An 18,381-nucleotide genomic window follows, 5' to 3' on the forward strand; every position below is an offset into this window, starting at 1 on the left:
TCTTCTGCGCATTGACCTGTGTAAGTGCAAAGAAAGCACTCCTTCCTGTTCAAGGAAACACTATTTATGCATAGGTGCTACTAAAACACTTTCTTCTTCCTTCTCTATAAGATTAGAGACAAACATGCAATGCCTCGCAACCATTTGGCCGAAATCTCCTATGTTTATCATGCAGAGCCTATCAAGGTGCAGTCGCAGGGCATTCCTTATTAAAGTTTAAATGCTTCACTATATAGATCATGTTTATGAACCCAAAAGCTGCCCATTGAAATCCCTGTCTACTACCCCAATGACGAATGATATCATCTGTGCTTGGTTCATGTCTCATGCCATCAGTTGTGAGATATTTCAAGCATTTTCACCAAGTGAAGGCATTCCTAAATTGAAACTAACCTAGAATGTTCACTGGTGCCAGGCACCAGGCCATCCTTTTATTTCTTACCAGGGTATTCCTTAGAAGTTGTACTAATCAGACTTGAAGTCCAGTGATCCCGCATGGTGCTACAGATTCATTCTACCTCTGTTTTAAAATATATATTTGATTCTTCGGATAGTTTGCCAGTCATTGTAACTCGTTGCAGTTACAATTTTTATCATGGACACGGTGTTCTTGTCTTGCCCCGGCTAGATTTCACCTCTGTGTGCTGAGAATGTGTTCTTGTAATGTGTCTCTGGAATCAGAGACACAGTGTTCTATGGAGCGCCTTTGGTTCTTCATACAACATTCCCAAGTATGTATCATTAAGACTGATGTGTTGCATCTCTCTTTATCACAATCATAGTTCTTCGGAGTTCTCTAAAATAAGTGCTATATACTAACATCAGATCAGTCTTTCTTGAGTAAAAAGTGAGTTCTGTCTATCTAAATCAGAGCTTAGTCACATATGTTTTAGAAGCGAAAAGAAGCTAGGGAGCCTTTTTGGAGATACATGTAAACTGAATGAATAAAGGAGTGGGTTTTAGTAACATCGAACAAGGAAAAACATGTTTCTGAATGCTAGTGAATATGTAAATATGGCATTTACCAAATAGCACACTGTAAAAAATATAAAGGGCAAAAATCTGCTTAAAAAGATAAGAATGGCAACCGTGACAGAAGTAAGCACATGCATTGAATCTGCTCACTGTTCCATGTTCTGCCAGGGGGTGAGAGATTCCAAACATTGATGGGAAGATGGACCAAGTAGGAGGCAGGCATTTATTGGACATACTGATTCCAGTTTGGTCAGTCAGGTGCTTACCGACGTCTGCTCTTCTCTCCCATCATCACCTCTTCCTGAGAAAGACTGATTGTTAAGGAGGAACTGAGCCAGGTTTTCCTTACTGGAAAGCAGGATACCTGCTGTCAGCACCTCTACCCCCACCTCCATCTCTTTGCCTCTCTTTTGATCTTCCTTTGTTTCTTTATTTATTTTAGAAAGTGATGCTTACAGGAAGATCACCTCGTGTCTCAAGTTGCCTCACATACATCCAGGAAATAAAGTTCATTTTTGAGAAATTTGTTAGGAGGTCTTTGTTTATTAATTTGCTCCAGGTGTTATGAATTTCTTATATAATGTATTTCCAGCATACAGACCAGAGAGGGAGTATTTACATATCGGACGCTTTCTTGTATGTGTCCTAGCTGTTGATTGACAGATGCCCAAATGAAAGCACCTGGTATATTCATGATAAAAATGCAGCTTCTCTATTGCTGGGTTTCAAAGTAAAGTCCTGTGTTATTGGTCTTTTCGTGTCTGTTTTAAATACACATGTGAATTTGTCTGATGTCAAACATCCTAGTTTAATCAAAGTAACAACTATTTTAAATATGAAATACTTCAGTAATGTGGAAGTGTAAGAGGCTTTCCATTGGAAAAATAAAATCTGAATTTGGAAAGATCATGTCTCGGGCTGTGGGCAGAAATCAGTCAGCATAGCTTAGAAAAACAGATTTTCCTTTTTGTTCGGTAAAAAATTGATGTGGGTCACTGAACTGTAGAAAAACAGAAAAAGGTTCCACATTTTGTGTCTGTTTTGAGTTAGCCTGAACTTCAAATTAGGTTACTTAACTTTTTAGTGTATGTAACATATAATTAAGAGAAACATTTTTGTTTATAGAGAACGTAAGTTTATTCCATCCATGCAGATTTATGGAAAATTTAAATAAACATTTACGTTTAAGCCAGTATTTAAAACAAAGTAACCTCTATGAAAGAGGGTTTAGCTAAAACATACCCACATTGGTATTTGCTTACTGGCTTTATGTGTTGCATTAAATATTAATTCAACTTGAAAGAAATCAGCCTGTGTAGAAACCTCAGTCTAATGCTTGATTGTGTATGGATTGCCCAGCGCTACAAGCCGACAGGGTATCATTTTCAAGGTTTCTTGAGCTTTCTGATTCCAGCAGGTCAGCAATCATTATCAATACTACTTCTTAAGACTGCGAGCCTGTGGTATGTAAACTGATGAGTTAGTTGGTTCTGAAAGTTGTGAGCTGGGATCAGATGCTTCATTTTCAATTTGGCCATCATGTCCGTGACAGCTCTCTGATGTTCCGCTGGCTGTCAGATACTTGTGGTATGTCAGATACTCGCGCTGTGCTTTATTTTACATGAATCTTAGGCATGAGCTACATATGCATTTCAAAAAACACATTCTGGTCAAACGTTGTGGTGTTTGTCGTGGTTAAAACATTTGTTAGCTAATTCATTATGATCATGATCATTAAAGGCCTTCACCTTTTTTTTCCAGCACTTGCAAAAACATGAGGGGGCAGTGAATTTGGAATCCTGCTACTACTACTGCGCCCTGTGCGATTACTCCACCAAGGTCAAGCTGAATCTGGTGCAACATATCCGCTCTGTGAAGCATCAACAGACGGACGGCCTACGCAAGCTGCAGTTACACCAGCAGGGCCTAGCATTGGACGAGGACAGCCTGAGCGAGATCTTCTTCGTAAAAGACTGCCCGCCGAATGAGGCTGGTAAGTAAACCTGAAAAGGGTTATCCTAGAACCCCGAGAGTCTTCCGACTGAGAGCGCCCCCCTCCTGGACTTAGCGTAAAACACGGCAGCTCTTAATCTCTTAGAAATGAACATGCTGTTCCTATTAGGCCATTCCTTTTATATCAGTACCATACGTAGTCCTGCATGCAGTGACATCTTTAGCAGGCATGCAGGAGGTTATGAAACCCTACCTTGGGAGGATCTCACAGTGAATTTTTTCCCCTAGAGTGAGCTTTAATTTCCTTTCTCATGACCAAAGCAATTTGGCTTTCATTTAAAAGTTTCTCTGCTGCCAGCAGCTAATAAGTGTAACAGGACTGTAAAACATTCTGAGACAAAAAAAGATTAATAGTTTTATTTGAGAGAGACCAGTAATTTAAAACATAAGACCTAGTCAGGGTCCATTATACAATAATTCCAATGTTAATGCTACTTTGCAAAATGAGCGCTTAACTTGTTTTTGCTTTGGTTGACCTGGCGCAGGGAAACAGCTAACACGTTTTGAATGGCATTCCGAAACTGAATTAATCTCTGTTCCCTAAAGTGTCCTGTTTATATATGAAATCCAGAAACAGATGGTTGTGAGCTAAAAACCACATGCGAAACTTTATGCATTAAAAACTACCCGTATTGGAATTAAATGAGACGGTTGTACGTTTGGCTTTAATTATAAATGGATCAAAGGTGGTTCAGGGTTTGGGTGCACAAGAAAAGCCTCTTTAGATAAATCATTATTATGCATTTTGAAGGAAAAGGTTTCTTTTTTTTCTTTTGGCAGGCTTAGGCAGTGTTTAAAATCTGCCAGTAGACCTGTTTGCTCAATACCACCTTTATAAATGTACCACTGTTACAAATTTACTTGAATTAGTACCTCGCGGCCCACAAAGTACATTTTAGGACAGGTTAGGTGACTAGATTTCACAGCGAGAACCTTTGAACAGGGCCATCTTGTCTGTCACTCTCTCATCCTGGAAGAGGCTTCAATCAGTGAGAATATGCTTTGAGCAATGCTTCATTCAGTAGGAGGCTTCGGTCAGTTGTTCGACTTCTGAAATTTTAGCGGGAATCCTAGCTTATCTCGCCTGATTGAGGTTTAATTCAGAAAGCACTACTGGTCTGACACGATGGCAATCTGCAGCAGCTAAAAGTCAACGTTTAGGTAAAATAGCTTTATAATGAATTGCTAATGTTGAAATAATGATTATATTCCTTGCATGAACTGTAATTTTTTATGAAGACAATTATTTTTCTGCATTTAATGTGGCGGATCCGAAGTGTGTGGCATGAGCTGGGCTCAGTGCCATGGTGGACTGCAAAGCCAAAGATCTTTGACGCTGTAAAGATAGTTCACACATGCATTTTACATTAACTGCAGTTATCAAGGCCTGTGTTGTCAATGAATCACTCATAGTTTAAAGTGATTGCCATTGTGCTCGGTGCTGTCTATTGAAAGTGTGACAAAGGACCTGTGGTAGTGCTGGTGAGATGATAATGATTTCTATCAATGGTAGCAGTGGAGGGACAAGGACTACATCAAAGACTCGCATTCATTGCTATGCATTTCATTTATAGGTGGTAATGAGTGACTGGAAACAGCAGCCCTCCGGAGCATCCTCAGTGAATAGCATTGTTGTTTCAGCAGAGTTTGCTTGGGAGCACTTGCAAATTCCATAGTTTGACCACTGAACCACAAGACAACGTAGAAAATAAGCACTTGCTTACTAAAATCAGGAATGTGGTACAATTATAAGTCATAGATATTATTCTTTCAGCTTTAAGAATACTGTACATCTTCACATTGCAATTACTTTTTTGGATTTCTAGATGAGGCTTGGTTCTGAAACAAATGGATCATCAGTTAAGAGCTTTGCTGGCCCAGTAGTCTGACCCAACTCAACTTTCCTCCAATGAAAGTTCTCAGAGGTGTCCCATTATTTTAATAACATCACTGTTTTATGCAGAGAACCAGTAAAAACATCCCAAGTGAGTTAAAATCTAGATGCAATTCACAATTCTGTATTTTGAGACCATTTGTGGATGCTGACGAGGCAACTTGAGATTTTGTTTCCGGATTTCAACTGACTCTGGGCGCAAACTCTTTATCATCATATTCTGTTCTCCATTTGTTTTGGACCCCGAACATCCTTTGTCACACAGGCTGCTTTATTTTGATGAATTGGTAGTTAGTTACAATTGAAACACTGAATCTGAATATTGTGTTCTTTGGCTCCTTTTTTAAAACGTCTATGAACTAAATAGAAACAAATACAGAACCACAAAGAGATGAACAGTTTCAAGGAGACATGTCTCCAACTAAAACAATAGGAACCAGGTCCCAGCAAACTCGCTTCATGTCCTCTATCAAATGCCCCCAAAGCGATTGTTGATATATACAGCACCCACATGGGCTCACATCACAATGGCCCAGAACCTCAATGTTGAGAGAGCTCATCAGTAGTTGGACACTGAAAAGCAACTTCAACTCTCAATAATGATGCTCAATATTAAACAGTCCTCTCCTCCCAGCTTTGTATTGGTTATGTTCAGGGATGAATCTAGAAATACCTCTTAAGTCTTATGAAGCACATGCAAGGAGGCTAATACCTGGGAAAGCCCCTTTCCTCTTGGCATCTTCTTAACTCATCAACAAAGGCCATGGAAGTGCTTAGTTGAGAAAAAATACAGACCCTTCGATCACGAACCATTCAAATGCAGGCAGGATTCCAGATAAGAACTTCCAAACCCACTCATACTGGCTCCTTCTTTATGTTCTGGATCTCCTTCATGTTGCTCGAGTTTTACAACTCAAATTCAGAAACGTGAGGATTCTGATTCTGTCGTAGTGAACTGGCATCCTCCAAAGTGCTGCCCGGGAGACACCAGCCCTCTCCTACCCAGAAGCGTAATCTGCAAGTGCAATTTCACATTGAAGGTGTAACCACCATGTCTCTACAACTCTGTCTCCCACATCTACCAGTAGAACCTCTGCTTTCAGGAAGACTTGCTCTTAAAAGTCAAAGTGGCGAGAAACCCATGATCTGCAAATTGGGGGCCCTTAACAGGCTTTCTGGTCTCGAGTTTGGTGTCCAACTAGTTTTGAGAGCTCACTGTGTCTTCTTGGTAATCCTAAAACTCTGGCAGTCTTTCTTTTACTCATCAAGCTTGGTAGACACTTCAATGGGCCTCGGGAATGCTTTAAAAAAGAATGCCATCAGTGGACACCAGCCCACCATGAAATGCCACCATCTTAACTTCCATGGTCATCATATAGATTATAATGCTGTAGGAGGTAGCCCACAGCCCCTTAATGGGCAGCCATCAGGAAGGATTCATCCTTTGGCCAGGCGTCCTCCTTTTAGTCTTCTCTCTCCTTTCTACCACAGTGATCTCGCCCATCACTTGAGAGCCTAGAGCTGAAAACATTTCCTTTTCTCCTGTTGACCTTGTTCTCCTTAGTAGGCATGGCAGCCATCAACCACACACCCTCTGCAGCAAGTTCTCAGATCAGACTGTGAAGCTGGGGAGCATTTTGAGAGTCACAGCTCTATAAAGTCTCTTTCCACTTTGAAGAAAAGTTCAGTCCATGTAGCAACAAATAGGACAACAGTCCATGTCTTCCCATGGCAGTTAGTGCCACCCCTAGTACAGATGGCCCTCCTCTATATTCTCCCGCACCACAACCGTATTCAGGCTTGGAAGAATGTGACAGAATGTGATTGGTGCTGGCACACCATTGCACCTACACTGCTCCCCACACACTTAACCCTAGTGCTCCCTATCAGATTAATACTGCTATCTTCCCAATGTCTCCAGGCAATGAGAAGATTGTGACTAAGGGGGCACCATCTTGCAGCCTCCACATGCATACGGCAGAAGCACCATAATGGGAATCAGCAAAAACCCTCCCCTTTCTTGGTAGAATGATCCATGACAATGCATAATCCCCTGAAGTAGGCCTTCGTGCTTTTTGGGGAGCAAGTGACACGGAAGGTTAGCAGTTGCAAAATTAATTTACTACTTGCAAGACTACCGTGACCTGATATCCTGACCAATTCAGATGCCCAAAAATCTCAGCACACTACCTTAAACCTGCAGTATTTTATATGTTGTGCCCTGTTATTTATGGAGATTAGATGGCATCTAGGTATGGTAGTTATTTGCCAAGATCTACCAATTCAATCACTAGTTAATTCTGTAAAAACATAACTGGACAAAATAAAATAAAAATAAGATCAGCATAACTTTACACTTTCAGTAAAACAAACTGTGTGGAAATACTCTTGCAATAAGCAGTGTTTTAATAACCCATGCCATCTCCTTTATAAGCCCCTTGGTAGAAGTCCTAAGTGCAGCAGTGTTGCTTCATTAGAATGGGAAATAGAAAGTCTCTTTTTACTGTAGGTTCTTATCTAGCCTTCTCATAGTCGCTCTTGGCCAGACGCCAGACAATTATGAAGGCATTTGGGACTGAAGGTTGCAAAGGCGCAGTAGTGATTTTCATACAGATAATACAGGGGTTGATGTAATGATTTTCTTACAATGTTTAGTTGGTTTAATTAAAGGTACGCCATAATTAGGTGGAGTATAAGAAAGGCACTGGATCAAGGGAGTTATTTACAATAATTGGCAATACTGCTTTACAATATGCTTAACTTCTTTCATATAAAAACCTTGGGTTTGATATTAGCACATGTGCATATACACATCATTTACCACGCATTAGACCTACTCTAGATGCACATTCTTGTTTTCATCTTTTCATTGGCATCACGGATTGATCCCCAAACACTTTATTTTATACTTATAGTACTTTAGTTGTTGGAGACTAAACAAGCTATCAACTGCACTTGGTGCCTGAACAGCCCCTGCTCTCCGACACCATCGCAAATCCCTCTTTTTGTTTGCCATTGAAGAACACTCTTTCTTGTGGTGTTTTTATTTTTACTAGAGTTATTGGGTGTTGTGGGAAGTGTGAGGCTGCATACTGTAACAGTCTGCATTTATCTCATTACTTTGAATGAGTAGAACCAATGGAAAAAGAGGAGTTCTGCAGGCATAGAAGCATAGTGCAAAGACAAGCTGAACAGTACTTATTACCCATCCTTTGGTACAAGTATAGCAAAACTCCTTGGCAAAGAATATAATTATGGGTTTAGTCAGGGCTCGAGTCTGGGTACCACGTGGGTGGACGGCGTCCTCCCACTTATTTTACAGGGTGGATGCCGTCCCCCATGCCAAACAGCTGATCTTCACCTTTTTGGTCTCTCTGGGACGAGATCAGAGCCACCTTTTGTGGCGTCACTTACTGTTGTGACGTCACTTCCGGTGACAGCGCCCCCCCCCCCCCCCCACTTCCTTTTTTAGGACTTGTGCCCTGGGTTTAGTAATTTCCAATAAGATTGCCTGTCTGATTAGTGCATCGTATGCCAATTGCCAATTTTTGTAACACATCGTAATGTATTTAACTGCTTTGTTTGGATCACCACATTGCACTAAATATCTACTAGCTGACAAAAAATTATGTGCAAGACATTTTAATCATCTGTGACAATACAAAATTAACCGACTTTCACCCCACCAGCGAAGGGTTCTTTGACTACTGCTTTTTAAATCAAACAACATTTGTTTAAAGCAATTTTAATTGATGTTGCAATGGCCCTTAATGCTCCTATTATGTCGCTGGAATGTATTAGATTTCTAACACTGCACCAAGAATTTCTGAAGAGGAGTTGTTGAGATTTTTAAGCCTATGACAGAGAAGGATGCTTTACTTTCTATAGTCTTTAAAAAAAACAAGAGGAGACTTTGCCATCCCCCCTATTGCTCATATAAAAGCATGTCATGTTTTCGCCAAAAGCCTGTGGCGAAATATACCTTTTAAATGTAGTATACAGAGTTAAAAATACCCTTTTGGCTGGTCTGTAATTAATGTTCTTAGGTTAAGCTATGGCTAACAATGATATAGAGCTTGAAAGCTGAATAATACAGTAAATTGTGAAACTGTATTTTTAAGTACTGAAATAGTGGACCCGACACATGAGTTTGAGAGATGGACCAAATTATATATATATATATATATATATATATATATATATATATATATATATATATATATATATATATATATATATATATATATATATATATATATATATATATATATATATATATATATATATATATATATATATATATATATATATCTATATATATATATATATATATATATATATATATATATATATATATATGTATATATATATATATATATATATGTATATATATATATATATATATATATATATATATATATATAATCACCCAATCTTAAGTTATATAAAAATGAGATTGCATCAGAGCTAATTGGTCATGGTTATGTACCAGGGTTGTCTGTGGTCACTTGAGCTTCTTGTTTTAGTTAAGGAAATGCTTAATTTCGAGATAGAAAAAGCACAATCATTTGCCACGTGGATAGATCAGAGTTTACTGAATATTTGTAATCATTTTTTTGTATTTTTTGTAATCATCTTACACCACCATTGCGACTTTCTGTTCTGTGGCTGCAATGGCTAATTTTGTAGTCAGTCCATAACTAATGTTTCTGAAAACGTGCTATATTCATTCACATAAAGAATTTCATATCATCACCTATGCTTCTCAGATGTCTTCTGAAAACCTCATTGTTCATATCAAGCATAGTCAAATTAGAAATAAATATTATTTTTAGTGATATAGTTTTCTCTTGGAAAAGAAAGGTTAGTTGTTCATACTACCTTTATATCCTAGGCCTCTCCTATTCCCTTACTGTGTGCACCATGCCAACCAATGTTGAGACTTGTGTCTGGTTCACAAATTAGGACAGTTATAGGTCTGGTAGAAAACGTGCTGCATGAAAGACCCCATTCCCTTGCATCAGTATGTATCTCTGTACACTTTTTTTCCCACTGGTCACTGTGTAATAGTAGATCCTTGCCTCACCTTCTGCCATTCTGTATCACCTTGTTTATCTTGGGCAACCTATGCCCAAACTCTTGTAGATCGAGCCAAGTGGGAAGTTGCACAAGTACAGTTATTCCAGGGGTCCCACATTTTTGTTGCATGTCTTACTTTGGGGAACTCCATCCAGTGCGTGTCAATGGTTTGTGTGTAAACATTGAAATAAGGTCTTTGTAGAAATGGCACAGTTTAGAGTAATGACCCACAAGTCAGAGTGTGAGACACTGCCTTCCAAAAAGAGTCTCCGGCAGCCTTAAGTGCTGGAAGCCTGTTAACTCTCAGCTCAAACTCGCTGTGCTGATCTTTGCAGCTGGCCAGCGAGGTCTGTCTCCAGAAAAAGAAATATGTGAACCTAGTGACTTCCGTAGGAATCGGGCTGTCCTCGACTCTTTACCTGAGTAAGTAAGGCTTTCCCTGCACCTGAATCACTGACCAAGCTCAACAAAGTTCAAGTCCTGTCTTTTGTTGATAATGGCTAAGCTTTACAATTTCCACAGCTACCTCCATTAAGGGAGCCTTAGTTGGTGTCCAAGGAAGCTTTGGAGGAGGCGCAGAGGCTTTTCTTCGTAGAGTCCTTAGAACTTGCACTACTTTTCAAGAGCAGGCTTACTACAATCAGTCACTTTGGAGAAAACCAAAGCTTACCCCTATCCACTCACCTGAGGTGGTGGGCTATGCTTGTTGTTAGGGGTGTATTGTCCGCCTACCATATCCACGTGTTTCAGTTATTTGTCTAAGTATCTATGGGGCCACTGCATCTACCTGTCCATACTCACTTTCTGAAGCAAGCCAAACGTATGCCTTCACATAAGTTCGTTTTTGTTGCAAATATCCTTTTTAACACTTTCCTGTGGCCTGGTGGACGTGAACTTTCCACAACTCTGTCAGCTTGCTGTAGACTCTGTGAGTCAGACATTTCTCAGGACAGGATCATCTTGGTCTCCTACACTGCACTGGTTCTAAGTCTGAACAAGCAATATGAGAAGTTTGGATAATCTACATAGGACCAGGACAGGCAGATGTAGGTAAAATCCAGGTTTATTCCAGGAGGAAAGGAAACTCCATCCACCCCAGTCTCCAGCCTGCCTCAGAGTTCCAGGACTTTGAAAGCTAAAATTCGAGATTCTAACAGGTTGACAGGAGACTATCTAGAGAATTAAAAATACAACAAGCTACACAAACAAAGACAGTGAAACCACTACACAGATGTCACACCAATTCATCCACCCCATGAGTGTGAACTGAACCAAGAAGTAATCCAACTCCACCATTGATGCTTGGAAATATCCCAATAGAGATGACGTTTTGAAACATTTGAAGAAGAAATTGACCTGCCCCACCTCCAGTGTGGGCAGAGGTCGTGTATCTGGACTTGGTCGGGAAATTACTACATGCTTTCTCCCACGTTCTCTGATTCTGAGAATTCTTCAAGAAATCAAGTATTGACAAAGCTAATAGGTCTGATGTTGGCTGTTAGCCTTTTTGTTTTTGCAAAGTCTGTTCTCTTTCATGATTGCCTTTGCCAAACGTTCTTGGTAGGGGAGCATTCGCCAAAGTATAAAAAAGAATTGTCTAAAAGCAAAAATAGTTTTTGGTCTAAAAAATCACTCATTGCCATAGTACATCCAGCACGGAAGGTAACTTCTTTGTGTGCGGAGGTGGTCTTTGTGCAACAGTAGAATGCCGTCAATCACAATAAAGTTAGCCAATAGCTGAAGTGGGATGGCCCATGCTGTATGCTTTAGTGGGTTGAAGAAATATGTGAATGACCAAAAACAGACTTAGGGATGAAAAGGGATGGTTTAAATTCCTGTTAGCAAATACATTCTCTATCATTTCAGTAAAATGAGAAAGTATAAAATATGAGCCTGAAAATTTAAGGCGAAAAAACCCACCATGTCATGCTATCAGTTGCTAAAAGTAAATACATTAATGAAGTGAACAGTATGCCAGCCTAATTTTAATTTTTACTACGCGTTGAAATAATCTTTTAGCCTTTTCCTGAGGATATTTAAGTTATTAATGAATCCTTTTGAGTGTAGCAATCATCTGAAGCCCCAAAGCACCAGCTCCAATTTTGTGTCTGGCCTTGTTTCCATGTAGCTAGCAGAGGATGGGATAGAACTAGTAGACCTGCTTAGAAGCCTCTTCTTCCTGCTTATTGTTTACCTGTAGCGTTGTCTGATAGAGCGGCTCACATCCCCTGGCCTACAGTGTTTTTTCATTGCCTATTTCAGCGCCATTTTCAAGGACTTGCCTTAATAATACCTAGCATCTTGTAGAGTTAATTATCATTGAGAACATCACGTTAACCTGCATCATCTTATATAGTGCACTAAAACTAGGGGAAGAGGTAGCCTTTTGTCCAGGACATGCTTCAACAAAAGATCGCCTGACTTCCCCAGATGAATGACCCTTGAAATGTTGCAGCTAGATGCATCTCAAATTCTCAAGGACTTAGCTTCCCTGCTTTGTGCTTTTGTTTCTGCTGAGTGAAAATGTTCCTGGATGCTTCCAGCCCGGGCTTAATTACTCGGATTGAAATGATAGACATTTACATATCTGTTGTAGACCATTAGAAGCTTCTAATGGACACTTCCCTCTCCTAAAGTTTATTGGTGGTTCTTTGCTCGGCACTCCATGTCTAACCCACTTATGCCATTATTAATATGCACCTGAAAAGGCATAATGAGCATTTTTATATTTCGCAGCGTTCATGTGCTGGTAACCATACAAGCATCTATATTATTATTATTGCGTATCTGGGCTGAATGGACAGGATCATATATTTCAGAGACCAGAACATACAGAGCAGGTTATTATGGAGAAAAAAAGGCCTACATTATTAATTGTGCCGAGGCTTTCGCCTGAGATATGATGCGACTGCATATATGAGAGGAGCTTTACAAGAAAGGTAAATAATAAAACCTCATCTCTCCCTTTATTTATGCAGCGCTTCTGATGAATGTTCTCCCCTGCGTGTTTAATAAACACGCACACTCTAACCTGCTGCCTCCCTCAGCCTTGCCGCGCGCTATCTTCGCACAATAGAGAAACGAGGAGGAGTGCGAGGGGGCGGGCTTTGGGTTTTTACAAGGTTTGTGTGCGCGTTTGTCACTGGTGGTTATTACAGAACCAGGATTACTTCTCGGGAATTTAATCTCCTCTCTGCACGTTAATATTTGGGAGAGGAAATAATACAAGGATGCTAAGCTAGCTTTTTATAATCGGGCTCCTATGTGTGTAATATTTATATTATTGTCTGTGATGGGTTTTCTTTTTCTAGAAGCATTTCTTATCGGCTAGAATTCTTGCCTGACAAATGAGATTGGATTACCAAACCACTGCTGTATATGGCGCTTGATGTATTGCTGCAGGATTGATCATTCATAAAAGCGAAGCGATATATTTTTTGAGTTAGATATTTCTTTTTTTTTCGATAAAAGCAAATAATGCTGTGCCTGGCAGGTTATTTCCCGTGTTTGTTATCTAAGTTTAGCAGGTTTGGGCTAGTTATTGGCTTAGTGTGTGTAAAAAAATTGATATCTTGTCAATATTAATGTAGATGTCATTCCAACAGCAATCCCTAATGTATGTAAGAGCCAGTATTTTCTACCTTGATACAGAGAGGCAGCCATGTGTGAGATTTAATATACATCCTAATCTATCTTGTCATTGCACTAGCCATGGGTGATGCGCTAATGTATGGGCAGCCATTTTTTTCTGTCCACACAATGGATCGGATACACATGAATGACAGCTGAGTCCCCACTCTGTAATTATTTGGAGGACAGTTGGAATATACAGCAGGCTCACAAGAGAATTGCCTTTGAATATAAAGTCTACGACTTTTCATAAAGCAAGTACCCTTCACGTAACATGCAATTAATAAAAAAAACTCCATTAAACTAAAGTTCATGGCAAACGAAGGAATTGTATAATTGGATCCGGAACATATCCCACGGGATTTCTTTGTTCCATTAATGCTCTAATTTATTTGCCTGCTAAAATAGATCTTCTTTAGAATGCATATAATTGTGTGTCTAAAATATTAAGCACAACCATTGAATATGCAGAGTGCTTTTGCTAAACATTTTATTTTGTATTTATTTCCATTTTGCCTCTTTGTGTTTTCATTGACTGTAAACCGTTCTAAAATGCAGTATAAGATGAAAGACTGGCTTAAAAAGCCAAGAGGAGCATGCAGAGTTGTAAATATCTATAAGGCTTTACTAGCATTGTCAGGCCTCAACTAGCTAATGAGAAATAAATACCACACCGCCAAAATTACTTTTGCGATCCTGAAATTTGATTTCTGATCTATTGGGGTATAAATAATAGGCGCAAGTTAATATTTCCAAAGTTAAAGGGACTCTTTATCTATCATAAGAGTCTAAAATGCTTAACTGGCCCTCAGGAAATTTCAAATTTGTATGTGTTACACCCTGGTACTCACATCACTCAGGTATTTTACTGGCTGTGCACTGCTTTAAATTTTATATGCCTGTTTTTATAATTTTCAGTTTTTTTTAGGGCTAGGTTTTGTTTTTAAGGCAGTTACTTGGTATGAAATATCCTCATGTGATCCCTGGCACACAACCCACTCGATAAATTGTGTCTGTGCCTTAGCTACTGTTATCAGAGGACATGTACACTGAAACCTCCCACCGACAAAAGGTGGCATACTAGTAGGGTGGGCTTATACCTCTTACGGAATAATCCATGTGCTGCTGCCTCATCTCATATTTTACCACATTTGTAGTAGTTATAGCTCATATAACAGATGCGTTCCCGGTGGCCATAGGTTATACACACTTTAGTGCAGAGGGAACTAGATTATACAAGGGTATGATTGTGAAACAATGCAAGTGCTGCGGCAATAACTGTGGGCGCTTGATTTTGAGACAAATTTTATGAGCTTACCCCTTCTACTTACTTTTCCTATAAGAAGCTTGTCTTCTCTGAGAACAGTAATGTAAATCTTAAATTGATACCTTATGCTTTCACGGAGGAGGTTTGCAAGCGGTGGCAGTTATAATTTACAGAAATTACGACAATTATGGACATTAACATACTTGACTGCAGCTATTATTTTTATTTAAAATACAAAGGCTTTCAGTGGACCCGAGACATTAAAAGTGAGGTCCCTTTGTGTCTTCATTGGCTGCCAGAAAATTGCTTGCATTGACGGTACACTGACACACCACACAAAGCAAGTTCCTATTGGTCTATATTACGAGTAGTCTAGTCGAACGTTAGTAGACACAAATTGCACTTTTTTAAGCTTCCTTGGTCTTTAAAAGGACTCCTTCTGACAACCTAACCCCTGGGTCCAAGTAATCACTGCCAGGAATTAAACCACGCTGGGCCACAAACATCTACAGCAAAGCAATTTGCTGGCAAGCTGTAGATGTGCTTTCACAATCTAATAGGTTTTGGTAGGTAGCTGTTGTATCACACAATCTTACTTGAAATTAGAAGTGTGTTTGCCCTTATTGAAATTGTCCCTAAAAGAGCCTGCGAGCCAATCGTAAGCGAGGCTTGGAAACCACAACCAAAAATGAGTTGGCTCTCAGAAGTATTTATTGACATTATTTGGTCTGTATGTACATTAGCACAGCTTTGAGAGAGCAAATGTGCACAATAATTATTTATATATACAATGCTAACAAGGGCTCCTGAGCTAAATACAAAGTCAATTAAAGGCTTCCAGGTGTGTCACTGGGTGTGGATAAAAGGAGAGAACGGGATGTTTGCCAGCAGACCTTATGGCTGTGTAGTAATTAGTAAACTGCAGGTGTCTGTTGTGACTAACAGAATAAATCCTGGTTTCTATTTTGAATATTGCTTTTGTTTGCCAGGTTCCATGCCTGCAGGGGAAATAGAGACTGCCTCGAAGATTCATTACTGCACTTGTTTACTCCCTGCAAGATTACAATCTAAAAGGGTTTTCTGAGGAACAGGTTTATCCTTTCCGCTCAGGCAGCCTCTCGTGGCCACAAACTGCAGACGCCTGTGTGTGAAAGGAATACGCATGCGCGCCTGTGTGCACCCGGGCACCTCACAAGGCATGGAATCCCTGTTCAGGGCTGCATTCAATTAAGAATAACAAGAATGAATGTTTTTCTGTCTTCTAATGCAGTAGATGTCTTTGGGGAAGAAAATGGAGAAAGGGTTAGCCAACTTACTCTTTCAGAATCAAAGGTCCTGAAAAGTCACAGAACATCTCATATGCATTTTAGGGACCTTTCTTCTTGAGCACAATGGCTAATTGTGGTAAACTTGACCACAGAGGTCCGTGTTCGCTAGCCTCTCCATCTGCTCTTCCTTGACTCCCCTATCATTAACTGTCATTTCCCTTTAAATATACAGTGCCGCTGAAGGGCCCGCTCCACATCACATCATTTCAGATTAGGGGCCGTTCCATTGAGCCCTGTACTGTTTAGGTGTCAGGAAGAAGTCCCTGACCTCTCTCGCACCACACTGCCTAAGGGCCTTAATTAGTACCGACTCCAGCCATTACTGCCGAGATGACAAAGGCGGCCACATCATTTTTCTACTTAGGAAGTTAGCGTCTGACCTAATAACTTGTCCGGGCTCGTCGGACACTGTAATGGCCGCCCCACCATCGCAGTGGGGATTATTTGTCGGGTCCCTTCCTCCCCAGCAAAGAATAATTGTAAAAATTAACTTGTCCTTTGTGCTCTTACGCCGATCTTGGTCACTAGTCATATTAACTGTTAGGTTGGGAGAGAACAATTGTAAATTAAGCCACACCAGAAAAAGTATTTGAGAATAAAATATATTATTTCAGATTAAGCTCATGTTAAAAAAGGTATGTCTTATTACAATGCTTATTTAGACTTTGGAGTGCTAATGAACAGAACGATGCCCCTGCTAAAGACGATTCCTTCCATGGAATTTCTACATAGATGTGGAGGAGTGTTTTAGTCTTGTCTTCCATTTGGTCTCGGTGCTATCAGCTGAAATCGGGCTTTATTGCTTTAAGGCAGTAATATCATAGTATCTTCTGACCAGGCCTTCTTGTACGGAAGCATCTCCTACTCGCGCCTGGAGCCCCGTCCCTCTCACTGGCTTTAATCACCTTGGTCTTTTGAGCAAGGTATGGAATTGATAGCCCTTATTGATTGTGTGCAGCATTACCTAATCTTCACTAAATGTAGGAAGCTTTTCAGATTTAGAAAGGTGGCAGAAGATGTCTAGTAATGACGCTGCAGGGAATTCAAGCTCAATAATGTGGTCAGTGCTGAAGCGATGTTGTTGTAGTAAGATGTGTTTTATTATAAGACAGTTGATGTAGTGTATTGTATCTTGGTCATTCTGTTCTCGTGCTAATTATTCTTATCTCGTGTGCACATGCCTGAGCATGTGCACGGAATGTATTCATGTATTCTTTTAAATGTGGAGACGCTTTCAGAAGCCAGGTGTCCGTTGTGCTTGTTCAGTTGCTGCTTGGACTCCTGGCTGATGAGGCGCTCCTCCTGTGATTGGAAACCTATCAATAAACTTCTTTGGATTATATTCCTCTTCTGGAATCTTATTTAAGACTTTTAGTCTTCTACAGTTGGTTTTGCAAAACAGTCAGGCTCGAGTTAAATGTGCAGCTTTCCATGTAATCAGTGCATTTACCAGCAGTGATATTAACATTGTATTTGCCTTACTATTTTTTCCCTCCAGCGGGCTATTTGAGATTGTGTGTCTCGGCCACCCGCTCAGAACTTTTTTTGAAAAATGACAGCATAGACCAGGAGGCAGGATGACAGTGGACTAGAAAGAAAATTGCATTAGAAATTCAATTGAGACAAGATGCTTCAAGATATCATTACTAAAACAGAGATCCCCCTGACCTTCAGTGTGGTTCAGTAATTGCCCAGGCCTACAATATGGTGTCTGTGCATGCACCCTTGCCTCCCCTATGCCTTCTCTTTGTTTTCATTTTTATCTGGGTCCTTCACTGGTGAGTAATTGCTAGAGGGGAGCCATTATGCAAGGCTAGCACTCGGGTTGTAGGCAAATTTGCCTTTAGCTGTTGCCACATTTGAACCTCACTAATGTATGTAAATTAAAAAACCCTGGTATTCGGATCGCTCCTGTTTGAAATAAAAACAGAATCTGATCATTCCAATCTGCAAGCCAGGTATTATCACTGGACTAGTGAGCCGCTGATGATAAATTGTACCGAATAGCTTGTGGACAGAATATTTTATCTTCCTTCTCGATCACACAGCACCGCATAAAATAAGCGTGATCCATCAAGCGTGAGAGCTGTGCTTCAGGAAATGCATTGCTCACAGCAAGTGTATTTAAAAAATTTAAAAGACAAAGCAACTCGCAGGGGTTATTTGGTAAACGGTGTGAATTACTTCAAGGAGTA

At 40.0% G+C, this 18,381-nt stretch overlaps 1 protein-coding gene across 5 annotated transcripts in view; it reads left to right on the forward strand.

Moving 5' to 3' along the window:
- ZFHX4 (zinc finger homeobox 4) overlaps positions 1-18,381 on the forward strand; it is a 136,578-nt gene that overhangs the window by 60,146 nt on the left and 58,051 nt on the right. For all 5 annotated transcript variants that reach the window (XM_086965907.1, XM_086965908.1, XM_086965904.1 and 2 more), the window contains one exon: positions 2,737-2,968. In XM_086965907.1, the coding sequence (XP_086822033.1) occupies positions 2,737-2,968 (232 nt within the window). The remainder of the gene's footprint in view (positions 1-2,736; positions 2,969-18,381) is intronic.

This window comes from Lissotriton vulgaris, chromosome 4_1 (genome assembly GCF_964263255.1).
Source record: "Lissotriton vulgaris chromosome 4_1, aLisVul1.2, whole genome shotgun sequence".
In the NCBI taxonomy this organism is placed as follows: domain Eukaryota; kingdom Metazoa; phylum Chordata; class Amphibia; order Caudata; family Salamandridae; genus Lissotriton; species Lissotriton vulgaris.